The sequence below is a fragment of the Oncorhynchus kisutch genome, linkage group LG4 (assembly GCF_002021735.2).
Source record: "Oncorhynchus kisutch isolate 150728-3 linkage group LG4, Okis_V2, whole genome shotgun sequence".
Taxonomy (NCBI): domain Eukaryota; kingdom Metazoa; phylum Chordata; class Actinopteri; order Salmoniformes; family Salmonidae; genus Oncorhynchus; species Oncorhynchus kisutch.
In genome coordinates, this window is record NC_034177.2 from 41809159 (window position 1) to 41836672 (window position 27514).

Below are 27514 nucleotides of genomic sequence, written 5' to 3' on the forward strand. Positions count from 1 at the left end.
GGCAAAACATAGGTGTATATCTACAAATCAGTTATTCTTAAATGATACATTTCCTCAAAAATGTCTTATAACTAAATTAAATGGGTGTATTACACTTAACCATACATTAGCCTGGCACCCAAAATAATGGAGCCACATTCAGTTTGGTTTAACCAGGCTGAATTTACACAACTTTCCAAAATCAATTTTCTCAGATGATTGGTTTTAGGGCCCTTTGAACTCCACAAAAGACTGATAAGCGGCATAACAAAATAATATGTTTCCATTTGATATATTTTTTTAAATAATGTTTTTCTGATGGTGTTGAGTCAGGGTTTCCTTGATATTACAAAAGGTGTCCCACAGGGATCGATTTCAGGTTGTGTACTTTTTACTGTCTATACAAACAATGTTGGTCTATCTGCTCATTTGTTTAACATACACCTGTATGCAGTGCAGACGACACTGTTTGTGTATGCTATTGCCCCCACGGTTGACCAGGCTTTGTAGGAGCTTCAATCTGCCGTCGTTGATTTGCAGAACGCCTTTGTTGAACTGACACTGGTACTTATAAATGCAGGTAAAACCAAGTATATGTTGTTCTCCATATCACGTAAAAATGTCTCTGATGATTTATGCATATATACATTGGATGGTGTCCTGATTGATCGTGTCAGCGCTTATAAATATCTGGACATCTGGATTGACAAAAAGCTTTTTGAAAAAGCATGATGAGTTAGTTAAGATATAAAGAATTCAAATGTGCTTATTTTATATGCCTTTCATTAAATGAAATAAAAATATATAATTCAGTCGACATTCATACAGGTGTTAGACTATGGAGATATTGCCTATATGAACACAGCTGCCAATGTATTGAAGCCATTGGACACAGTTTATCTACATAAACTTCCACCCTATCTTACTTCACTGTTAGAGATACCAGACCCGGTCTCAGGGAGGGCTAACTCTGGAGGTCCCTTCCATCTCCACTGAGTTGGGTAGATCTGCTTTCAGTTTTTTTGCACCTTACGTGTGGAATGATCTCCAATGCACTTTAAAATAGGAGGAATTAGGGACTCCTGAGTGGGGCAGTGGTCTAAGGCGCTGCATCGCAGTGCTAGCTGTGCCACTAAAGAGCCTGGCTTGAGTCCAGGCTCTGTCGCAGCTGGCCGCGACAGGGAGACCCATGGGGCGACGCACAATTGGCCCAGCATCGTCTGGGTTAGGGCCAGCAGGGATGTTCTTGTCCCATCGTGACCTAGTGACTCCGGTGGCGGGCCGGGGGCAATGCATGCTGACACGGTCGCCAGGCATACAGTGTTTCCTCCGACACATTGGTGCGGCTGGCTTACGGGTTAAGCGGGCAGTGTGACTTGGCTGGGTTGTGTTTTGGAGGACGCACGGCTCTCAACCTTTGCCTCTCCCGAGTTGCAGTGACGGGACAAGACTGTAACTACCAATTGGATACCACGAAATTGAGGAGAAAAAGGGTAAAGAATATATATATGACGAATTGGTGCCTCTAGGGCATTTCAGACACCTGTTAAGGAATCTTTACACTGAAGAATGTGTTTGTTATTGTGTTTTGCTGTTCATGTATTTTTGTGTATAATAACATGTATTTTAATATGTATATGGATGTGTAGTTTCATGTTTATATTGTATTTTAATATGGTCTCAGCATTGTCTCCCTGTCAAAATAAAGGTAAAAAATATATATTTTATAAAGAATATTACTAAATCAACAGTGCATGCAGTTGTAATCGAAACAGATATTGGATTTATACACTAGACTGACTAGAGCATATAAAAGATCATTACTGACTCAATTATACACAACATGCAGCAGTACAGCGGAGAGATAACAGCAGGAAAACAACACATTTATTAAATATGACTTATTAAATTGACTTATAAGACCTTTCAAACGATTACCCATTTGAAACATTCTGATGCTTTCATCTGTCTTAATATATCTGTTAAAGTCGATCAGCCTGTGAGAAACATTCAGTATTCAGTCGATCTTTAACACAATATGTGAACCTTGACATAGTGGATGATCACATGGGTCTGGGTAATACAGAGGAATATGGAATATTCTGCCATTATTTCCAAAAGACTACAACATGCTTGTGAAATTAATTTTTCAGACTATACTTCTATAGGAATTTAGAATCCAGTTAGTGAAATATTTGCTTTAGGAGCATTTCACACATCAACTGAGGTAACCTCAATCAAAGATCCCTTACCCTTATGGCCTTATATCTTCTTTCTTTTCAAAACACTTGAATGTGCTGCCTCTGACCAACTCTCTCGCTATCTCTCTCAGTACGACCTTCTTGACCCTAACCAATCAGGCTTCAAGATGGGTCACTCAACTGAGACTGCACTCCTCTGTGTCACGGTGGTTCAGTCTCCACACTGCCAAAGCTGACTCACGCAATTCAATTCAAAGGGCTTTTTTGGCATGGGAAACATATGTTTACATTGCCAAAGCAAGTGAAATAGATAATAAACAAAAGTTAAATAAACAATATGAATGTAAACATTACACTCACAAAAGTCCCACTCTCCGTTCTCATCCTCCTAGATCTATCTGCTGCCTTCGACACTGTGAACTATCAGATGACACTCAACCACCTTTCTCCTTCCCCCCTTCTCCCGGCCGCACACCTAAACCCATAGGGGAGGGTCCGGGAGGGTGTCCGTCCACCGTGGCGGCTCCGGCACGGGACGTGGACCCCACTCCAACAAAGTCTTAGTCCGCATGCATCGCGTCCTTAGATTGGCAACCCTCGCCACCGACCTTGGCTTAGTAACCCTAACCAAGGGCCCCACTGGACTGAAGGACAGCTCGGGACTGAGGGACAGCTCGGGACTGGGATAGCTCGGGACTGAGGGGTAGCTCGGGACTGAGGGGTAGCTCGGGACTGAGGGGTAGCTCGGAACTGAAGGGTAGCTCGGGACTGAGGGGTAGCTCGAGACTGAGGGGAAGCTCGGGACTGAGGGGAAGCTCGGGACTGAGGGGAAGCTCGGGACTGAGGGGAAGCTCAGGACTGAGGGGAAGCTCAGGACTGAGAGGAAGCTCAGGACTGAGAGGAAGCTCAGGCAGGTAGATGGCTCTCGACCCGAAACCTGCCCCCTCCGCTTGCCCTGCCGGAAGCTGGGTCCGCAGTGTGTAGGGCCATTTAAAGTCCTGAGGAGAATAAACGAGGTTTGTTATCGATTATTACTTCCTTCGTATTATCGCATTAACCCCTCGTTTCATGTGTCTCTCCTCAGGCCGGTGGTAGCTGGTCCCATGCAGGAAGGTGAGATTCCGGAGGTCCCTCCGCCCCCTCTGGACATCGAGGGGTCCCCAGCGTACACGATACGAGCTATTCTGGACTCAAGAAGCCGGGTGAGGGGCCTGCAGTACCTCGTTGACTGGGAGGGGTACGGTCCGGAGGAGAGGTGCTGGGTCCTGGTGGGGGATATTCTGGATCCATCTATGTTGAGAGAGTTCCATCGCCTCCATCTGGATCGCCCTGCACCTCGGCCCCGGGTCGTCCCCGAGGCCGGCGTCGGGGCGCTGCAGGAGTACTGTCACGAATATTACCGAAGGTGGCTCCCCTTCTTGTTCGGGTGGCGGTCGTCGTCGCCGGTCTACTAGCTGCCACAGATCCTTTGTTCTGTGTTCGTTTGGTTTTGTCTAATTGGTTTCACCTGTTCCTTGTTTGGTTGTTAGTGTGGGGTTATTTTAGTTCGTTTAGCCCGCTTCTCTTTGTGCGGGCTTGTTCATTCTGTATGTGTTAGAGTGGTTAGTGTTTTGTTGGGTTTCTCAATGTCCTAGTATATTCACGATAGTGTACATTTTTGTTTTGTAGTTATACCTGTGTTGGGTATACTATTTTGTTCCTGTGATTTTTGGACATTAACGCGTGTTTTTCCCGCATCCTTTGCTCTCTGCGCCTGACTCCACACCCATTCACTCATTGAGCGTTACAGGCTAATACAACTGTATTCTAATTTCTAGTACAATTTCAAACAGTACTTTGCCAGTTTCCTTTCATATGATTCAACAATTCGTTAATATATGTTAAAGATTGTCCAAGCCATGTACAGAAACTGATAAATCGTACTATGTCCCGACCAAGACCGTGTAAAAGAAATGGCTACATTGCATTGAGTTGGTGTCACATTATGTAGCCTAATTCAACTGATATCGTTGAATCTGAGGTCAACAAATATGGTGCTAACTATCAAATAACCCAAGTCAAAATGCGTGATAGTTTAATATGGCACATTTGCATCGTAATACGATTGACCGGTGTTTGATTATGCCACAACGTTGCGTTATGTCACTGATGGTTGCACGTGATCACAACTGGTACATTTAGACACATTACGGCGGATATCCCTCGAAGCTTCAAGTGTTACAGAGAGTGAACAAAATTACACAGGGTTACTGTATCTATTTATGTTTTCGTTCTTACCTCGTTATTACTTGATTGTAGACTATAGTTGTTAGACCACTTCTGGTTGTTGACACGAAAAGAGAAGAATACGTACTGTAGTTCTTTAGAAGGACTACATTTCTGCGTGGACTTTGCTCCCTGGTAGTTGAAGTCTTTTTTTGCTCAAGCAAAGGCAGCTGATCCGATAAAGATAGGCTATAAAAAGGAATTGTGTGAAGTAAAACAATCTGTTATCAAAATGAAAGGCGTTTCTATCAAAATCCTAGGCCTATATACAGATGAACCTATTGCAATGCACTTGTATTGCTCTTCAGATAATATACGATCATATGTGCATGTATAACAGAGATAGTTTACAGTCATATATGATACTGTTAGTAGCCTAGTTAACCGTGGCCCTGAACTAAAATAAGCTTACGTGTCTAGCATTGGACTATATGCTGTAGGTGACCTGATGGAGAACAGGGGATCAGTTCTTATTGTACTTTAATTGTTTCAGGGTTCCAGATGATGGCTTCAATGGTACGAGATCCTTAGTATATTATTAGTATATTAACTCCTAATTCTATGGGTATGACTCAGATCAGATTTGATCAGCTGCAGAAGTCGCTGCGTGGAGAGGACGAGGAGGATGTCGAACAAGGTGCGGTGCAAGCGAAGTTGGATGGACACTGACTTTAGAGTCCAGATTGGTAAATAGGCTATAGGCCTACAATCACATGATGCTCTTGATGCTATTTAACTGGCACCATCATATGGTCTCACAAGTAGCATACATAAATAGTAGACAAAAAAAATGATTCTGTCCTTTTTCCACAATTTGACTAATATTGCCCAGTTACATCACACATATTATGTCATGCAATCATCCATTCATTTATCCACCATGTGTTTTGTTTTAGACTCATGCATTCAAAATATCCATAATAGCCTGCTGAACGTATTAATTTAGTGATGGTTCTATACGAATCCTATGTTTACATCACTGCACATAATTTTTTATATTCTTATAAACAGGGTGCAAATAAATAACGCCCCTTTTCTCGTTAAGATTCTAAAATGTGACTGGGGGAAATAGTGCAGAGGGTGACTTTTAATGTTGCTAGTAAATGACAGATTACTCACATCTGTGTGAGACTATGTCATCTGATTCCTGTCTAGTTCGCTCTGTGAAAATACAATGTCGTCATGCTGTGGTGATGACTGCTTGATACAGGCACGACGAATGGCCCACAGAATCATTCAACACTATGCAAATGCGCATTTCGAAAACTAGACCCAGCGATACTTTATACTGGGTTATTGCATAATAGTTAATGCTGTTACATTTGAGCTTGTTCCTGTAGAGCTTCTGTTAATAAAAGTGTTTAAAATGAGGTTACTACTCACCTGATATTATTTGTGTAAATTAGGATGTTGTTTTTAAAATTAGGAGGATGCCAATCTGGAGGAGTTAATTACATTTTAATTACAGCTTAATTAATGATTGCAGTTAGCCCGTAGACCAGTGTTTCCCAAACTCGGTCCTGGGGACCCCAAGGGGTGCACGTTTAGTTTATTTTGCCCTAAAACTACACAGCTGATTCATTACTCAACTCATCATTAAGCTTTCATTATTGGAATCCGCTGTGTAGTGCTAGGGCAAAAACCAAAACCTGCATCCCGTGGGGTGTTCGGAAAAGTTAGACTCTCTTTTTTATGTTGCTTAAATATATTACATGGATCAGACAGGTGAGATGTCTAAAAACACTTTGCAGAGTAGACAAGGTTTCGGTTTTTATTTTTATTGATAAAATTATAAAACAAAAGGCCTATAGGCTCATGTTTTAACAAATGAAAGCTAGGCTACAACATCCACATGCATATAACCTATAACCCACTATTATTTTATATACATTTTTATATGTAGGCCTTTTCTCCAAATATCAAATCAACATTAAACGTTATGAATTAATAGTTACAAAGTTGCACTACAATGTAACAGTTAAGACTAGGATCGACTCGATAGTCAATTGACTATACTGTACACCAAACTCGCTCCGCTCGCATTGCAACTTTTGCAGGGACTCTACAGACATGTCGTACACTAGCTGAAGTCAACCTGCAATTTGGCTCAACATGTGAGCCAAAAAACTATTCACAATCGGCAGGGTTTTGTTGCAGAAATAATACACTATATTTTTCCCGTGGACTGAGCACGAATTTGTAACCTTGGATGGGATTTTAGATTTTTCTTCTCACTAATGAACTGAGCTAGTAATGCAGGAGACAGCGACTCTGTCAGGGGCTCAAGATGGCAGATTTTTACTGAGTTCTGAACAGATATCTCGCTTTATTTTTTGCCATGAATAACAGAAGTCCTTGCACCGATGGCCCCTGTATACGAAGGTAGGATATGTTTATATCTGAAGTATTTTTGAGGTCAACCAGTCTTGTATAAAATAATATTGTGAATAAGAAAGAGGCAAGAGAGATAACTGTCTTGCACCCTATCGCTTCTTTGTATTACAAAATGATAGAATGATGCATTTTCTGTTTAGTGTTTAGTTTAGCTCCATTTTAGTTTGATAATATGTATCACTTTGTCATAATAGTTATTGCTCTGGTTGCAAATATGTAGTGTGACATCGATGGTCGAATCCTTATGTAGGCTACAGTCTGCATCCCTAGCCGTCATAATTATTCTCTTGTGATGTTCCCGTGTGATATCCCACGATTTTAATCCAGTCGGCTACAAAATACATTTCAAAATCTTGATTTGAAAGCTATTGCATTTGATTGCAAATAGTCTTGGTGTTGAAATTACACCATTGCTCTATAGCCTACAGAGGAGAGAGAAAGGGCGAGAAGAAAGAACATCGCAGTTCGCACATAGTCACGCAACCGGAGAGCAAATTTAGCCTAATTTATCTCAATTTAAAACCTACACTTTCAATTTCTGGTTAAATCCATAACGTTTATTCATTTGTGCAAAGATAGATTTTCAACCAAAAGCAAAGACATGCTTATGTAGCCTACTGCTGTTGCTGCATTACGTCTGTGACTAATCCCATTGAGAGAATTGTACTCGGCATGTTTAGGAAAAATGCTATGCCCTAAAGACACGAGTAGAGTGCAATTCTATGTTGTTCTGTTACAATGTCTCACATGGTAAAGAGCCTTAATTCTTGGAATAAGGCAGACCAGATAGAGACAGGTCTCATGGATATGGTACAATTGTAATTTTCTATAAAGTAGCTACATGTTGTGATGACTACCAGGGCAAATGCTATTTGGTCATCTACTAATATACATAATCTTTTCGTATTATAAACTACTGCACAATACACCTCCATGCTCTTTAGAATTACACTGCAGATTTTTTTGGGACATACATTCTTGTCATTAACCTCCAAAAAGGAGCCATTACTTTCTTTTTTGGTTAGGGTGTAATGTGAAAATGTATGTTTTTATTATTGCCGTTTGTGTATTTTACTATTAGTCCGTGCTCCCTCTGCTGGTTTAACTTGGAACATAACCCTTTGTAACAAACCAGTAACTACATATACAATCACGTTTAGTTTGGATGCATTTTTTTGTTGTTGAAAATGTGAAAGTTGGTGTAGGCCTAAATTGTGCCAAAAACAAATAGTGTAAGGCGTAGTAATTGTTAGGAAGCATGTAATTCCAATTTAGGTCTATATTTTCATGAATCATAGGCTACAGTTGAAACTATAGTTAGAGAGGGACAAATGACTGATTATTTGGTAGGCAATTCGTTTCACTAGATTTGTGAAACGTAGGCTACATGCATGGTCATATCCTTTATGCCAATCCAGCCAGACTGATTAGTTGCAGACTGGCTTAGAGAGCTCTGCATGTTAAACTCAACAGCCAAATAGGCTTGCATTAGCATGAAAAGGAGAGTTGAAATGAGACTCCACTGTGCAAGGTAATTAGTTGGAATGGTGTTCCCTGGCTTGCCTTTCATCATGGCGAGAAGCTGAGGAATTAATTGTCTACCTTCTCTGTTCTCGCCTGCTATGTGGAGCAGCAGCCAGGAACAGCAATGGAAATGGCCACATCCACTGGTAGAAAATGGTGACAGGGATCATCCATGTGCAAAGAGACCATCATGATGCAGGAATTCTGTGGACATTCAATAACCAAGACTGAAACGTCTCCCTCCCCGAATCTGTAGCCCTATCCTGCAGTCACATGACTGTGGCCTCATGGGTGGAATGTTATTCATATTTTTCAGAATTAATAAACATTATTTCAAAAACCCGCAGAAAATCCGGTGTTTCTATGTGAAACGTTTAAAAAAATATATATATCTCAGTCTTCTGTGATGTAATATTGGGGTGAAAACAGAATACATTTCACCTCTATATCTGACATGGTCCAGGTATCTTCTTTTATTTAAGCCCATTTTGTTTCAAAGTAGATGTGTTTAAGACTACAAAGAAGCACTCTGTGTGACCCTGATTTAGCCCACTGTAGTAAAATGTTAAAGGTACTGTGCAGTAGGCACTGCCCCCCCCCCCCCCCCCCCCCTCAAGGTTTTTTCTCATGATCAATTTAGTACCAACAAACCACTGGTATTTGATTTGATCAACAGTGTGCCTATGGAGAAAGATAATCAAAGGGTAGGTGAGTTAGTGTCTTACGGGACGCTGTGGTAGTGATGGTTCGGAGCCAGATGTGCCAGTCTTGCCGCCCTGGCCTGGCCCCTGCCTGTCTCTGCCCTGTTGAGTTTGTGTGTTAGTCTAAGCTCTGGCTGCCCAGCGCCCTGGCTGCCCAGTCTCATAACCCAAACTGACACGTTGATGAATGTATGATGGAGGGAGCAGGATCAGCAGCCCCCAGCTGTGGGGGGGGGGGGGGGGGGGGTCAGTGGACGCCAGACAGCCCAGAGCAGGGCACCAGCTAGCTTAATTTGTGGATCTGTCTCGCAGAGTCTCAGGTCAAACAATATCTTAGAGAGCATTTGCAAGGCCGGAGACACTCTCATTGAAAAATGACAGAGAATAGATCAGAGGCTGCCGCTGAGACGATGATGATGATTGTGGTGGTGGTGACAGGGACTGTAGGCTAGCCTAGCACTGCTGTTCATGTGTAGATGTGCGTTTTAATTCTCTGTCGCTCCGAGAGACGTACTAGGAAAAGAGGGAAATGGGGGAGGATGGAGAGGTTTAGAGACCACTCCCTGTCTTCTATGGGGTGAGTGCCCTTCTTGCTCTGTGTCAGTGGGTATGTAAAGGCAGAGAGAGGGAAAGGCTGAGGTCTGCCACCTCTCTCACTCTGTTGTTGGTAGCTGGCTGATTGGTATCGTCCTCATAGGACTGTGACCCCAGCTTTCATTCCCAAGGTCACAGGGTTTCAACTTTGATTAGAATTCCAGCAAAACCACAGGAATTTGGGGCCAAGTCACCCCCTTACTAAGTTAGAAATGAGCTTCCCGGCGATTATGTTTCAATGCGGAGCGGAGAGTTTTGAGAGTTTAGCTAGTGACATAGCTTGGTTAGTCAGCAGATCTGTACGTAGTAGTGATCGTCGCTCTCCCTGTGTTGTCGATGCACAGATAGCTCGCTGCGGGAGTTTAAGCCTATCACATGCTTTCACTTCAGCGTGCAGATCTTTCCCCCATCCCCCTTGTGCAGTTGCTTATTTGAAGTCTGCTGGTAAATGTTATGAAAATTGACATGCCGCAGAACGTTACAAGCATCCCCTTTGCATTATTCAAAGTAGTCTATGTGAAAAGGAAATGAAAATCTAGTGTTCACTGTTCAGGTTCTTGGAGGTATTGATTTGTGAAAGCGTGTCATAGAATAAGCTAAGCCAGGGAGAGGTGGGACTAGGAATACGGCAGAATCAATGTGAGTTTGATGAGAGCAGACAGTGAGTGTGTGTTAGCCAGATCTCGGTGGAAGCGGGAGGGATATGGGATCCCTCTGATGTGTCTGTCTGGTGAAATGGTTCACAGGTGTGCTGCTCTGGCTGTTTGGTTTGGTGAGGAACAGATGGGCGCGGGTTGAGGTCTGACCGAGCTGAAATGACAGGTTAGAGGTCAGGCTGAACAAAGCATTCACAGGCAAAACATCAGTGGGACTGTAACGCTACTGCGTGTGGCCTATTTCTACAGGCTCTATTCTGTTCTTTCAACATGTTCTTTGAAAACGTTGGTATGGGGACAGAGAGAGAGATCAGAACGAGGAGCAATTTATTCTGATTATTTCATTAGTCCAAGTGTGCATCATTCCTCGATTCCTCAAACAACTCTGGCAACATTCAAGGCTGCAAGGACCACTCCCACTCTCAGTCAGATCTTGGAGGACAGTGTGAGTCTTTGGAGGACAACTCACGTTTTAACGTGAGTTGCTGCTAGTGTGCTCAGTGTTTTGAGGGGGAGTGAGTTTTTGGCTGGGGATGTGCTGCTCAGTGCTGACAGAAGGCATTTCCGTACAGAGTGTTATGCGTGTGCGAAGGCCTTCTTCCAGCAGGCAGTTCTGTTGTTGCTCTGTGTTTGCTGTCAGTTTGTGTAGAGCAGCTGCCTGTGGCTCTGACTCTGACAAGCAGGTCCTGTGCAGTACATCCAGCTCTATCTGGATGCTGTGGTTTGTGTTGGGCCTAAGTATTGTGTGTCTCTGCTTGCTATTTGTTCCATCTTTAAGGAGACATTGTCCCTGGATAGAGTAAATGGAACAGAATACAAGCTGTTGGGAAGTTGTATTTGTTAAGATATTCATTGTATAGTCATTTCTGGTTCGTAAAGGCTCATTTTCATTGTGTCTTCCTCACGTAGTGAGAGAGTCTATTGTCTCTGTCATGGATATGGTATGGGAGAGTCTGGCACAGTGCATGATTTTCTTTTCCCATGACTTCTGTGCAGCAGAACGGCAGAGCTTCGAGGTGGCAATCTTTCTGTGTGTTTTTTTGTGATGCCTCCTCTGGCCTGGTTGCCTGGTGATTCCAGCAGCTCTCCTCCATGTCCCCACCCTGCTCCTTCCCCACCCCCAAATACCGCTCTGTTTGATTGTGAGATGAGAAGCCATTGGTAAGCTCAGACTCAACCCATGTGACACCAATGGACACCATCTGATGGGCAGATTGGAAGCCCGGTTTGGGGGGGTGGGGGGGAGAGGGCATTTAGGGCCTGTGGGGGCTTCTGTAGCGACAGCTTTTGTGCTCTCATAATCTTGCCTCCCTCCTCTATCGTCCCAGCCCAGCCCATCCCACCCCAGGCCACCCCAGCCCATCCCACCCCACCCCAGCCCACCCCGCATACCAGCCTGTTTGGGGGTGGACATTGTCCAGGCCCTTAATCCTATTGTTTTGGATAATATCCCCCCATACCCAGTCCATTTGGCATGGCATTCTTTGGAAGAACAACAGACTGGTTCTTTATCACAGACATGGTCTTCTAGCCTTTCATCATGGCATGTTACATTACACTCATGGAGCCAGGGCCCAATACTGTCCAATGATCCCACTGGGCACAGACGTCAATTCAACATCTATTCCATGTTGGTTCAGTGTAATTTTATTGAAATTATGTGGAAACAATGTTGATTCAAACAGTGTATGCTCAGTAGGATATCTTCAACATTGTGTATAGACTACAGTCTACAGTATCTAAAGGATTGTTATTGCTGGATGGGTACAGTACAGTTACTGCACAAAGGGAACAGCACATATTTTAACTGCCCAGTTGCCCACCCTCTTCTATTCGTTTCAATGGGAGCTTTTCAAAGTGAAAAATGTAAGGCCATTTTTAATGAAGGCTTTCATGTTCTCTGTCTTCTTTCCTCTACTTCAGAGAGAGAGAGGGGAGGGGGGGGAGAGGGGGGGGGGGCATGGTTTAGTGTAGATAGATAGATAGATAGACAGGACCAGTCAAGAGTTTGGACACACCTACTCATTCCAGGGTTTTTCTTTATTTTTAATATGTTCTACATTGTTGAATAATAGTGATGACATCAAAACTATTAAATAACACATATGGAATCATGTAGTAACCAAAAAAGTTTTAACAAATCAAAATATATTTCATATTTGAGACTCTTCAAAGTAGCCACCCTTTGCCTTGATGACAGCTTTGTACACTCTTGGCATTCTCTCAACCAGCATCATGAGGTAATCACCTGGAATGCATTTCAATCAACAAGTGTGCCTTGTTAAAAGTTCATTTGTGGATTTCTTTTCCTTAATGCGTTTGAGACAATCAGTTGTGTTGTGGCAAGGTACGGGTGGTATACAGAAGATAGCCCTATTTGGTAAAATACCAAGTCCATATTATGGCAAGAACAGCTCAAATAAGAAAAGAGAAACGACAGTTCATCATTAGTTTAAGACATGTCAGCCAATCCGGAAAATGTCAAGGACTTTGAAAGTTTCTTCAAGTGCAGTCGCAAAAACCATCAAGCACTATGATGAAACTGGCTCTCATGAGGACCGCCACTGGAAAGGAAGACCCAGAGTTACCTCTGCTGCAGAGGTTAAATTCATTAAAGTTAACTGCACCTCAGATTGCTGCCCAAATTAATGCTTCACAGAGTTCAAGTAACAGACACTTCTCAACGTCAACTGTTCAGAGGAGATTGCGTGAATCAGGCCTTCATGGTCAAATTGCTGAAAGACACCACTACTAAAGGACACAATAAGAAGAAGAGACTTGCTTGGTCCAAGAAACATGAGCAATGGACATTAGACCGGTGAAGTCCAGATTTGAGATTTTTGGTTCCAACCGCTGTGTCTTTGTGAGACGCAAATAGGTGAGCTGGATGATCTCCGCATGTGTGGTTCCCACGTGAAGCATGGAGGGGGAGGTGTGATGGTGTGGGTGTGTTTTGCTGGTGACACTAACATTGATTTATTTAGAATTCAAGGCACACATAACCAGCATGGCTACCATAGCATTCTGCAGCGATATGTCATCCCATCTGGTTTGCGCTTAGTGGGACATTTGTTTTTCAACAGGAAAATGACCCACAACACACCTCCAAGCAGTGTAAGGGCCATTTGACCAAGAAGGAGAGTGATGGAGTGCTGTATCAGATGACATGGCCTCCACAATCACCCAACCTCGACCCAATTGAGATTGTTTGGGATGAGTTGGACCGCAGAGTGAAGTAAAAGCAGCCAACAAGTGCTCAGCATATGTGGGAACTCCTTCAAGACTGTTGGAAAAGCATTCCTCGTGAATCTGGTTGAGAGAATGCCAAGAGTGTGTAAAGCTACTTTGAAGAATCTAAAATGTTTAACACTTTTTCGGTTGCTACATGATTCTATATGTGTTATTTCATAGTTTGATGTCTTCACAATTTTTCTACAATGTAGAAAATAGTAAAAACTAAGAAAAATCCTTGAATGAGTAGGTAGAGAGAGAGAGAGAGAAATTAAATAGACGGAGAGAAGCATTGTGCACTAGATGGAGTAACGATTGGAAAAGCACTGGGCAGAGTTGGCCTTTCCAACACAACAGAGAGAGAGCCCACCGTGTAGGTTGACGGAGCAAGAGAGTATGGGCCGTTCTTGGTCACGGAAGGGAAGCGGAGCATCGTCCGGCTGGCTGGCGGAGAGCTGGCAGCCCCTTCACAGATGGCTGCAGGTACAGCGACACACTTGGCTGATAACCAAAGGACGTCAAATGGCCAGATGTGCTGTCTGCGGCTGCCCCAGGGGGAGGGAGAAGGAACGGACACAGCTCACAGTACAGAGAGAGACTGGGCCAATCAATGGAATCAACAGGAATGGAAATGACCAGCACACATCTTTACGTTCTGCTTGCTGTCTTTCCTCTCTGTCTGTTTTTCCTTTATCTATCACCCTTTGTCCTTTATCTATCACCCTTTCTACTTTATCTATCACCCTTTCTCCTTTATCTATCACCCTTTGTCCTTTATCTATCACCCTTTCTACTTTATCTATCACCCTTTCTCCTTTATCTATCACCCTTTCTCCTTTATATATCACAATTTCTCCTTTATATATCACCATTTCTCCTTTATATATCACCCTTTCTCCTTTATATATCACCCTTTCTCCTTTATCTATCACCCTTTCTCCTTTATCTATCACCCTTTCTCCTTTATATATCACCATTTCTCCTTTATATATCACCCTTTCTCCTTTATATATCACAATTTCTCCTTTATATATCACCATTTCTCCTTTATATATCACCCTTTCTCCTTTATATATCACCATTTCTCCTTTATCTATCAAACTTTCTCCTTTATCTATCACCCTTTCTCCTTTATCTATCACCCTTTCTCCTTTATCTATCACCCTTTCTCCTTTATATATCACAATTTCTCCTTTATCTATCACCCTTTCTCCTTTATATATCACCCTTTCTCCTTTATATATCACCCTTTCTCCTTTATATATCACCATTTCTCCTTTATCTATCACCCTTTCTCCTTTATATATCACCATTTCTCCTTTATCTATCACCCTTTCTCCTTTATATATGACCATTTCTCCTTTATATATCACCATTTCTCCTTTATCTATCACCCTTTCTCCTTTATCTATCACCCTTTCTCCTTTATATATCACCATTTCTCCTTTATCTATCACCCTTTCTCCTTTATCTATCACCCTTTCTCCTTTATATATCACCATTTCTCCTTTATCTATCACCATTTCTCCTTTATCTATCACCCTTTCTCCTTTTTCTTTCTTTCTTTTCTCTTTGTTTTCAGCTCTTTCGTTTCTGCTGGATCACTGACGAATCACCTAGTTGGTGTTGCTCAGTCTATCGCTGACGTGTGTGTGGTCAACATTACCCTCAAAGACTCAGATATTGCTGGCTTTGATGGTGTGATGGAGCGTAGAGGGAACGCTGACACCAGATCACTGATTCAACTGGCCTCTGGGTCCTCCATTCGTGCTGACTGGAAAATACAAATCTAAAGAAAAGAATGTACCCCAGGCCACAGTTCAGATACTTTCCCAAATTTGACTTCATCCCATGATTATCTCTTTAGTGCATTTTGAAACTATATTGGCCTCATGCTTTCGTCACTGTCATAGCTGCCCGAAATAGAAACGAATGTAACTTTATGTTCAAAGAAAAATGAGATTCTTCGTTTTTTTCTTTGACTTTTCACTCGTCTTCATATATATTTCTTTGATAGCCAGTTGGTTATTATTATTTCAAGGCCTCATTCATGACTACATAGACCAGGCTTTCAGTCCTTTAAAACCACTCCTCACTTCAAAGCCTGAGGCACATGGGTATAAACAGCTCTGCCTGACTGCTCTTAGAGCTGACCCTTCTTTTCAGAGCGAGTTAGAGAGAAAGGGGGAAATGAAGGAGAGACCGAGGGGGGGTGGAGAGACCCATGGGCCTCCGTGGTGCTCTCTGAGGTCGTGGGGGGTGCAGGGGAGGAGGAGGGGAGTGCAGAAGGGTTGCAGGGGTGCACCCGTCTCCTCTAACCTGTCTCCTCACATTGAGCATTGGCACACACACACGCAAACACACGTGCAGGCACCTCTCGTCCTCCATGATGGGCCTTGGCAGCTGTGCGCTCAGGCAGGGGCTAGCAAAAGCTCTGGCTTTTCAGAGAATGCGCCTCAGAAAAAGGGCAAGACCTGACCTTTAGATATATGAAAGCTTGTCCTCCATCTCCGGCACTGCAGGACTGTTGTTCTTGCCTCGTTAACTTCCTGAAATAGACAGAGTCAGGGAGTTGAGGCCTGGCCTCCGCCCTAGTAGCTGATATGATGCTTATTGGCTTGCAGACAGTGTGGTCACTAACAGTGATGCTTGGCTATTTACATAGCTTGTTTTGGATGTTATGTGTATTTGCAGATCTGGTTTCAAATGCATTTTGAAATGATTTCAAATACTTTAGCTGGGCTTGATTGAGCTTGCCTGGAGCAATGGAAGTTATTGAATCGTGTAAACTCGCCCTTTGAGCACTCCAGGCAGGCTAAAGCAAACCCTCAAAATATTTGAAAGATTTTAGAGTTGTACCCAGGTCTGGTTCTTTGTGATCATACTCACTGTAAATATCCTTATGTTGCATAGGCTGTGAACCAGACTGTGTGGAGAGCTGAGTTGGCTGCTTGGCTGGTTTCCCTCATTACCTCAGCAGTTATGTCACCAGACACTCTCTGCCATGTTTAGCGCACATTGAGTTGAAAACTCTATACCCTCCTCAAATGGTAGGTGTAATTCACGTGAGTTGGTGTGTCGGCGTGTGGCCGTGGCTGTCTGCTTGATATGGGTCTGTTGCTGTGGCCTCTCCTGGATTCTGTGAAGAGAGTGGGAGGGTCTTCCAGAGAGGGAGCTACTCCCCTGTTCAGAGAACCACCAGTTAGTTCATTGGAACAGGAACCAAGCTGCTAAATGACTCTGCACCACGGCCCTTTCCTGGTCCTTGTCACCTGGGGAAGCATGTGTGCCATGATCTGCCCCATCCCTAAGTTCTATGTGACAACAGAAAGGAATAGGAGGAGGTGGAGACAAGGAGTAAGGAAAGGAAAGGAAAGGCTAACCACACGTGGGTATTGATTGTTTGCTCTGGCGTGTGAGGGATAAAGAGCTTCAAGATAGAGGCTGTTGTCCCCTCCACGACTGGCCATCTCAGAGCAGAGCAGGGAGTGGGAGTAGCACTAGTCACTTATCATTATCCGACACATTGACTCAATGGCGTCCCTACAACACATTCTGTCTGTCAGTCCAATCTGCACTCCAGCAGACAAGACCAGGCTAATAGGCCAGCCCACTTCCCCGAAAATGCTGCTGCTCAAAATCAAACATGTTTTGAAAACACCTTGCCTGCCTCTCTGCTGATTGGTCGCTGGGTGACTCATCGGGTATGACTGGTTCTTCTGTGGTCGGGGTTCACCGCCCGACGAGGCAGAGACGCAGGGGCGGGCTATGGGTGTCTGTCACTCGAAATACCTGCTGGGCTTTGTGGGCACACGCACACATACACACACCCACTGTATTTGGTTCATTCCTGGCAGGGTGTTGAGACCAGGCTGGGCTGTACAGTTTCTCCAATGGGTGGGAGTTGTACCGGCGTACAGGCGTAGCTCCATCAGTATGTTGGAGATTAGTGCAGAGCTGTTGACCCCTGGGTTCCTCCTTGGCCCCTGGCGCCTGTGTTAAAGCACACCCATAACCCCAGGAAATGCTCCTCCATAGTGGACTGGACTGGACTGGTTGGTGCTTCTTGATGTCTATGAAACCACAACCTATTGACAGATAATGCTATTCCAACGGGATCTTTTCTCTCTCTCTCTCTCTCTCTCTCTCTCTCTCTCTCTCTCTCTCTCTCTCTCTCTCTCTCTCTCTCTCTCTCTCTCTCTCTCTCTTTCACTCTGTCTCTCTCTTTCATTCTCTCTTTCACTCTCTCCCTCTCTCTCTCTCTCTCTCTCTCTCTTTCACTCTGTCTCTCTCTTTCATTCTCTCTTTCACTCTCTCCCTCTCTCTCTCTCTCTCTCTCTCTCTCTCTCTCTCTCTCTCTCTCTCTCTCTTTCACTCTGTCTCTCTCTTTCATTCTCTCTTTCACTCTCTCCCTCTCTCTCTCTCTCTCTCTCTCTTTCACTCTCTCCCTCTCTCTCTCTCTCTCTCTCTCTCTCTTTCACTCTGTCTCTCTCTTTCATTCTCTCTTTCACTCTCTCTCTCTCTCTCTCTCTCTCTCTCTCTCTCTCACACTCTCTCTCTCTGTCTCTCTCACTCGCTCTCTCTTTTCTCTATTTTCTCTCTCTCTCCCTGCCATCTTCAGCACAGTATCATGGAGGGCATGGATGATTTAAAGCCTGCTCTGAACATAATATTGAAAATGAAACAAGTGCAAAGCCATTAAAATACTTTCCCAATGACAATCATATTAGGGTAATACAAATGTGCCCCTTCGCAAATGCTATTACTATCTGTCTGCAACCCAGTTAATTTACAAACCATGTATTTTCTCTTTGATTGTTTATTGCCTTATTCCCTCTGCTTGGTATCTTTGTCTTGTTCTACTTGTCTGTTGATTGTTTGGTCTGGGTCGATAATTACATTTCATTGGAAAATGTTAGACTGATCCACAATCTGATTATGGTCTATGACAGTTAATGGTTTCTTCAGAAATCTTTACATGCCACAGGGCCATTATTGGTCGATCTTTAGATTGAATTATGGTGGGTGATATGTTGTCTGTGTGTGTCTGTGTTCGTGTGTGCATGTGTGTCCTCAGTCTGTCTCTCTCTGGGGTTTTGTAACCTGGCACAGCAGCCTTTGATCAGCTCTTGCAGCACTGCAAGAACTGCAAACATGCCACCTCAACGTGCACACACACACACACACACACACACACACACACACACACGATTATATCATATATCGTTAGACTGCCTTGGTGTCTGAACGTTTAGGCCTACGTATCTATAGATACAAACAATAACCTGCTGTCCTGCAGCTCGTTAGGAGTGAGTGGGAGAGAACCTGCAGTGGAGGTCGGTACTGTCGGGTCGGTACTGTACATGGGTGATAAGCAGAGAGAAGAAAGGCAGGCTGCTTATCAGGTGTGTGTCCCTGCATGGCCTCGCTGTGTTTGCCTGGTGTCCTGAAGCAGTAGTTAAAAGAGAGCCGTTTTGAGAGGGATGGTGGGGTTAAATGCCTAGTGTAGCAGCAATGTTACGCTTTCTGCCTTTCTATTTTCTCTTTCCATCTTTCTGTTTCTGTCTCTCACTCTCTTGCACTGTCTCGCTATGTTTCTTTCCCTCTCTCTCTCGCTGTCTCTATTAGAGGTTGACCGATTAATCGGAATGGCCGATTAGTTGGGGCCGATTTCAAGTTTTCATACCAATCGGAAATCGGTATTTTTGGACACCGATTTGGCCAATTTTATTTAATCTTTATTTAACTAGGCAAGTCAGTTAAGAACACATTCTTATTTTCAATGATGGCCTAGGAATGGTGGGTTACCTGCCTCGTTCAGGGGCAGAACGACAGATTTTTACCTTGTCAGCTCAGGGGATTCAATCTTGCAACCTTACAGTTAACTTGTTCAACGCTCTAACCACCTGCCTCTCATTGCACTCCATGAGGAGCCTGCCTGTTACACAAATGCAGTAAGCCAAGGTAAGTTGCTAGCTAGCATTAAACCTATCTTATGAAAAACAATCAATCAATCAATCATAATCACAAGTTAACTACACATGGTTGATGATATTACTAGTTTATCTAGCGTGTCCTGCGTAGCATATAATCGATGCGGTGCGTATCGTTGCTCCAATGTGTACCTAACCATAAACATTAATGCCTTTCTTAAAATCAATACACAGAAGTATATATTTTTAAACCTGCATATTTAGCTAAAAGAAATCCAGGTTAGCAGGCAATATTAACCAGGTGAAATTGTGTCACTTCTCTTCTCTTCTCTCGTTCATTGCATGCAGAGTCAGTGTATCTGCAACAGTTTGGGCCGCCTAATTTGCCAGAATGTTACGTAATTATGACATAACATTGAAAGTTGTGCAATGTAACAGGAATATTTAGACTCATGGATGCCACCCGTACGGAACGGTTCCGTATTTCACTGAAAGAATAAATGTCTTGCCATATTAATGACCTAAGGCTCGTATTTCTGTGTGTTATCATGTTATAACTAAGTCTATTATTTGATAGAGCAGTCTGACTGAGTGATGGCAGCAGCAGGCTTGTAAGCATTCATTCAAACAGCACTTTTGTGCGTTTGCCAGCAGCTGGTTATGACTTCAAGCCTATCAACTCCTGAGATTAGGCTGGTGTAACCGATGTGAAATGGCTAGCTAGTTAGCGGGGTGCGCGCTAATAGCGTTTCAAACGTCACTCACTCTGAGATTTGGAGTGGTTGTTCCCCTTGCTCTGCATGGGTAACGCTGCTTCGAGGGTGGCTGTTGTCGTTGTGTTCCTGGTTCGAGCCCAGGTAGGAGCGAGGAGAGGGACGGAAGCTATACTGTTACACTGGCAATACTAAAGTGCCTATAAGAACATCCAATAGTCAAAGGTTAATGAAATACAAATGGTATAGAGAGAAATAGTCCTATAATTCCTATAATAACTACAACCTAAAACTTCTTACCTGGGAATATTGAAGACTAATGTTAAAAGGAACCACCAGCTTTCATACGTTCTCATGTTCTGAGCAAGGAACTTAAACGTTAGCTTTCTTACATGGCACATATTGCACTTTTATTTTCTTCTCCAACACTTTGTTTTTGCATTATTTAAACCAAATTAAACATGTTTCATTATTTATTTGAGGCTAAATTGATTTTATTGATGTATTATATTAAATTAAAATAAGTGTTCATTCAATATTGTTGTAATTGTCGTTATTACAAATAAAGAAAAAAATTGGCAGATTAATCGGTATCGGCTTTTTTGGTCCTCCAATAATCGGTATCGGTACCGGCGATGAAAAATCATAATCGGTCTTGTGCTCTGTCTGTCTGTCTGTCTGTCTGTCTGTCTGTCTGTCTGTCTGTCTGTCTGTCTGTCTGTCTGTCTGTCTGTCTGTCTGTCTGTCTGTCTGTCTGTCTGTCTGTCTGTCTGTCTGTCTGTCTGCCTCTCACTCTCTCTTTCCCTCTCTCTCTCACTGTCTCTGTAGAGAGGAAGTTGGGTGCTGTGCTTTGTACAATTGCCCTGCTCGTGATTTTTCATTAATAAGAAAGACTGCTCAAATAGAGCTCATGCTGCCATCACCCTGTATCCCTCTCCTCTCTCCCCCCTCCCTCTCCCAAGGCTAGGGTTGCAAAATTCTGGGAACTTTCGATAATCTATTGAAATGTTTCTAATAAATAAACAGGCAGAGGTTAGGCTGTGGCAGAATGAAACCATGCCAAAGGTGCCTTTTTTATGGCGTCTGCACTTTACATGTGAATAACAAGCTGTAATCTATTATCTAACCGCTGCTGAGCGGCTGTTTTGTTTTTCGTTTAGATGCGTGTTCATGGCCACCACCTAGGTAGTAGACTATTTGTTATTCATTATAAAGAAGATTTGGAATGCATTGGCTACAAGTGACCTTATGGATTTGTGTTGTAGCATGTGTGTATGGTAGCTAGTCCGCCAGCAGTAGTTACCTGTAGGTTGAACAGGAACTTTGTTGTGTACTGAGGCTGTGGCCCGCTAACTAGCTGTCCCTGACTGCCTCTCTGAGGAATTATTCTATAAATAAGCTGAGATGGGAGCTATAAAAGTGGACCGGGTGGTCAATAGTGGCCTGGAGTAGTGTGTGTTTATGTGAGACAGTGGAGGAGCGACAGGCCCTAGCACCCCCTCTAAGGACCGTTCCAGGCAGACAGACTCACAAGGCCAGGCTGAATGACATGGCTTATTGGCTCACTCCAAACAGACAATATGTTCTCTTCACCGCTGCATTCATTTTCACCTCCAGTCCCCTGAGATGTTGGCTTGTTCTGCGCTGCTTATGGCACAGGAGAGGCTCTGCTATGGGACCTGAAGGAAGGGTGTGGACAGACGGACAGACAAGAGAGTCAGACACCCGCCACGGTGTCTCTCTCTCCTGGAAGGGGGGTGGATAGCGATGACCCTGATGCTGAGTAGAGTGGACAGCAGAGAAGGGTAGGGGTTGGAGGGGTTCTGCTCCCTCTCTTCTCTCACGCCACTGTCCCCATCAGAGCCGAGGGGAGTTAATGCTTTGTCTCGACGGACAGAGGTCAAGTCATTAACCAGTGATCTGCCCCCCATGCGCTCTGATGATTCCTACAGATGCCTTAATGTCCTGGATCATCCCTAAGAGACAGACAACCCTCAGATGGGCCTCTGGTGATCTCTTGCAGACTCCTTGTCCAGTGTCCAGCTTGTCCATTCTACTGAGGGGGATGGTTCAGGACCATGGACATAGAGTTCCAGGTCTTAACTTGGACTTAGTTTCTGCTACATTCACAGAGGGTTAGCTCTGAGAAGGGTTCCGCTATGACTGAGGAAGGGTTGTGTATTTGATTCCTCCTCTCTCTCCTCTAGATAAGAGTGCTGCATGGCACGTTGTCATGCATACCACTATACAGGCCTTTATTAAAACGGCCAAGCACACAGGACCTAGGACCATGCCCCAGGACTACCTGACATGATGATTCCTTGCTGTCCCCAGTCTACCTGGCCATGCTGCTGCTCCAGTTTCAACTTCCACCTGACTGTGCTGCTGCTCTAGTTTCAACTGTTCTGCCTTATTATTATTCGACCATGCTGGTCATTTATGAACATTGAACATCTTGACCATGTTCTGTTATAATCTCCACCCGGCACAGCCAGAAGAGGACTGGCCACCCCACATAGCCTGGTTCCTCTCTAGGTTTCTTCCTAGGTATTGGCCTTTCTAGGGAGTTTTTCCTAGCCACCGTGCTTCTCCACCTGCATTGCTTGCTGTTTGGGGTTTTAGGCTGGGTTTCTGTACAGCACTTTGAGATATCAGCTGATGTACGAAGGGCTATATAAATAAATTTGATTTGATTTGATTTGACCTAGTCAGATCAAGAGGGCCTCCAGCCTTTCTTTTCCCCTCCTTCCTTCCATCCTCCCTCCGTCGGCCTCCCGCGCACACTCTTAGGGAAAAAAATGATATATTTTACCTTTATTTAACTAGGCGAGTCAGAACAAATTCTTATTTTCAATGACGGCCTGGGAACAGTGAGTTAACTGCCTTGATCAGGGGAAGAATGAAAGATTTTTACCTTGTCAGCTCAGGGATTTGATCTTGCAACCTTTCAGTTACTATTCCAACGCTCTAACCACTAGGCTACCTGTCTAAATGTATTTTTTGGGGCTGCCCCATAGGAGAACCCTTTGAAGAACCCTTTCTGGTTCCATGTAGAATCCTTTCGGGTTCAATAATGAACCATGTTGGTTCCATGTAGAACCCTTGCCAAAGAACCCCTTTGGATCCCTTTTTTCTAAGAGTGCAGAATAAAGTTGATCCTCCCAAAAAGCAGATGAACCTTTGAAAGAGGACATAATCCCCCCTGAAGACATTGAACATTACCATTTCAGCATACTGCCTCTGAACAGGGGGAAATGCCACTGTGGTATGCTGCTTAATTGCAGTGCACTAAACACACCATGCTCTTTAAGGTCTTTTAAATGGAGAGGCGGGCTACTCAAGGCATTCCAACATTGTAAATGTCAAACAATGGGCCCTTTACTGTTTTGTGTTTGGCACAGAGTTCAGAAATTCAAATAAATGAGGGCATTTGGAAGCTTTGTAGAGTACAATGTTGGTTTAAATATAAAACGCCAACAATTAACAACAACAAAAAGGGAGGTGGTTGTTACGTGTTCAGGGTTCAGATTTGAAACAGTTTTGAAGTTAAGTGGCGATTCAATACGCTGATTAATGCGTTCTGACATTCCAGTGAGGTACTATTGTGCACATTGTTGCCTATGCATGTTGTTCAGAGATAACGTTCCAGCCGTTTGACCCCATTCTGTTTGTTCATTTAAATACTTATCTGTCTCTAAGTCAGTTACTCTTTATTCAACCCTTCAGTTGTGTTAACTGTAACTTTCCCAGCTCTCAGAGTTGCCCTAGTGAGTCATGGATACGTTAAATTCGCCATGTTTCGGAAGTATTTCCTCAGAATACATCTCAGTTCAGATTTCCAAGTATTTCCTCAGAATATACAGTTTCCCAAGTTAGGCAAGTCTCCTGGCTGACGCCTACATTTCTCCATGTCGCTCAAGTTTGGACACCTATAACAGAACAGTAACCAACAGGAGTCAATGACTAATAACTAACGTCAGTTTGAGGGGAATTTCAGATGGCGATGGCACTGCTATGGAAAGAGCCGTTACAATTTGAGCCTAAAGCCATAATCCCAAAGCTGCCTGGCTGATGCAGTTACTGTTGGTCATCCCTAATCATAGTGCTATAATCCTGGAATGTTCCATCACCGTCAGAACAGTAGGCCAATGCTCCATAGTATCTTATTCTCCTCCCATAGGCTCTCAGTCAGTCCCACGCAGCAGCAGCAGCACCGGTGACTAGTGACTATGGTGCCCAAATTATTTTGAGCAGCAAAGTGCCCAGCTAAGGAATCGGTGGGTAATCCAAGTGACATCTGGCCCTGGTGTCTTATGTGATTAGCTGAGTGCCTTGCTCCTAATAGCCCAGCGGACAGTCTTCATTACTCCATCCATCCACACGTTGTTACAAAGCGGCCTGGTGGGTCTAAATTCTACAGCGGCCGTCCACACAGACCAGTCCGGTTGGGGGACAGAGAGGGATGTCTAGGGCTATAGGGGAACCCTTATGCAAGACGAGTAGTTTGATTAAGCTTGAGTCTAGCAAGTAGCCCCTGGTAATATGCTTGAAGGGATAGTGTGGGGTTTCGTCAATGAAGCCCTTCAACTGCTTCTCCGGAGTCAGCTGAACTCGTGGGTACCATGGTTATGTATCTGCATCCAGTATGTAGGAAGTTAGGGGTAGTTTCACGAGCCAATGCTAACTAACTTACCACAAAGACTGGAAGTCTTCGGGTACAGCTAGCGTGCCAAGGGCAAAGGGCCTCATTGCCAAAATCCCGAACTATTCCTTTAATCAACAAGCCTACAGGCGTCGGCTTCAGTGTGCAGCATTAAGGTTAAGACCAGATGACCGTTAGGATGACCAGTGTCCCTGGCTATATCGGGTCAGACAGACATTTGTTAGGATGGAAGGGAGGAGGAAGAGGAGGGAGGAAAGGAGATGGAGGAGGATGAAGAGGAGGAGGAGAGGAGATTTGCAGTGAATTAATAATCTATCAGAACTCAGAAATCGAATAATGACAGAGTGATTAAGCACGTCTCCTCCCTCCGCTCCCTGTCCCCAACACACTCCTGAATCATCATTTCGGGAACGTTTCGGGAACTCCTCCGAAACGTTGGGGAAATGTTCTACTCATTAGCTCCTGGGTTTCTGCACAGCCTCTTCTCTTCAGAGTCACTGTGTGTTTAGTCATCTATAATGAGACAGGAAAGCATGATTGTTTTTAGCATTAGGCTAGGGCTATGTCTGGTACTGTATATACTGTACTCACTGTGTGCATGAGTGGGTGTGTTTTAGGATTTTGAGTATGTGTGTGGATTTTGTTTATGTTTACAAATGGCATTGTGAGTGTGAGTGAAGATGTACACAGTGGTAGCTCTTAAATGTGTTAGTACACTAATTCGTGGTACTTGGGAGACTGTAAATATAGCAGTACCGAGGCCTGCATGAAAGCAAGCTTGTGCTGCAATAATAATTTCAGTGCTATAAACATCATTGCTAAAAACCCTGCTTGAGCTGGTTATTTTTGTGCCGTTTTTTTGCTTCTGAGGCAGCCGATTCCCACGAGCTCAGTGCCTCGCAGTTTACCGGTTTTGATTTGTTGTCTTCAGGATCTGAGGTTAAGATGGAGTTGAAATGCTTCTCTGTTGTTTGGAAAGTAGATGAAGGTTTTTCTCTCTCCCTCTCTTTCTTTGTACCAACAGATGCAGGGTCTGGGTTGTCATTTTGCTTTTTGCGGAGGAAATTTCGATCATTCCTTGAAACATTTTGGTGCACATTTCTGTATTCCTCTGATGATTCTCTGAGCTCCCTATGAATGAGTATTCGCAAGAGCTCTGTTTACATTAGTCCAGATGGGAACAGAATATGAATATATATCATATCTATATAGTCATCATTCATACACAAAGTTCCTGTTTAAACCTTATATGTATCCTATAATGAAGCACGTCCCAATACTGGATTTAAGTGATAATGCTGCAGCTGTGTTTGTAGGATATGTTGGCACGGGTATTGCCAATATATCCTACAAACATGGTCTTTGAGGGCATTATCTTTTTTATTCAACGGGTTACCAACATATTCAAGTAATGATTGACATATTTTCATTAAAAACGTTATTTTGATTCATTTATTCATACTATTTCATCCTACCCAAGCCGGCTGGTCGTTCGTTCTATTGGTTCGGTTGCCAGAGATGCGACTCAGTCGTTCAGTCTTTTTGTTCTGTGTCTATGGACGCAACCCAGTTGTTCGTTCTAAATGTTCCCATTGCCATACTGGCTGGCAATATTCTTATCCCTTGCTTGCTAGCTAGCCAACTACGGCTAATTTACAGTCACGTCAAACAGTGCAGACAGAATAACAACAGTAGCTGCATCTGTTTAAGCTGTTTTCTAGTGACATTTATTTGGATACAACCATAACAATGAACTAATGAGGCACGATTTCGCTTGGCATAGAACATGTCCTCTCTCGTTAGGACACTTGTTCAGAGGAGCTAGCCAACAACACAGCTAACACAAGAATTTCAAACTGAAGCTGGAAAGACTGCAAACTAGCTGCACTTTGTTTCATTTGACCTTTTTTAAATTATATACCATAAAAATTACACCAGCTGATTCATGATTTCGACTGGCTGAGAAACGCTGCCTGCCTCTCTCTCGTCCCGACTCTCGACCCCTACTTGTTCATTACTATGGGACAGTTGGAGATCGAATTTGAATATTGAAACAATGTTGCAAATGTCGGAGAGACAGACAGCAAGGTTTATACAAATCTCCGCTGTTGAAAACTAGTTAGTCTAAAAGAAATGTGAGATCATGTCTAGATGATTTTTATAGTGGAGATCAAGTTTCTAACTTCCCTGCCTGGGCTGATGAGACAGTGGATTGCACAGTCAGATGGAACAGAGTAAATAGGCATTTTAACGTCATAGATTTAGCCGGTGGTAATTTGTGGAATAGACACCGTCTGGAATGCGCTTCTAACCAATCAGCATTCAGGATTAGACCCACATTTCTCTCTCTCTTGCCATGAATAGCATACATGATACTTAATTATGAATAGTTGCCTTAAACTGTGAAATAACTAATGTGAATCTAAGTGTCCAGTGTACGTGTCGGTTGAGTGAGGCATTGATGTGTCAGCATGGGCCTAGCTGAGCGCTGTAACGACCAGCCCTGACCTAAGCTCTCTTTATTTAAAGACGCCGCTCGTGTTTCAAGCACTGTCTCACATTCCTACCTCTCACTTTTTATCTCTCCCCCTCCCTTCTTCCCCTCCCCTCCTTTTTTCCAGGTATGGCCTCGCAAGTGCAAGTCTTGTCCCCTCACACTC

The 27514-nt window shown here is 43.6% G+C and overlaps 1 protein-coding gene and 1 long non-coding RNA gene across 10 annotated transcripts in view; one reads left to right on the forward strand and one right to left on the reverse strand.

The window, feature by feature from the left end:
• LOC116352885 (uncharacterized) overlaps positions 1-4622 on the reverse strand; it is a 47871-nt gene extending 43249 nt beyond the window's left edge. Inside the window, exon 1 of one of the 2 annotated variants that reach the window (XR_004209725.1) lies at positions 4458-4622. This is a non-coding gene — a long non-coding RNA (uncharacterized LOC116352885). The remainder of the gene's footprint in view (positions 1-4457) is intronic. The other variant, XR_004209724.1, reaches the window with a different exon arrangement.
• A 1862-nt stretch (positions 4623-6484) lies between these two features.
• LOC109889540 (homeodomain-interacting protein kinase 2) overlaps positions 6485-27514 on the forward strand; it is a 100566-nt gene continuing 79536 nt past the window's right edge. For all 8 annotated transcript variants that reach the window (XR_004209727.1, XM_031822957.1, XM_031822960.1 and 5 more), the window contains exons 1-2: positions 6485-6827; positions 27476-27514. The exon at positions 27476-27514 is cut by the window's right edge and continues 1117 nt beyond it. Coding sequence is in view for 7 of the 8 variants with exons in the window: in XM_031822957.1 (XP_031678817.1) it covers positions 6809-6827; positions 27476-27514 (58 nt within the window). In the remaining variant the exon portion in view is untranslated. The remainder of the gene's footprint in view (positions 6828-27475) is intronic.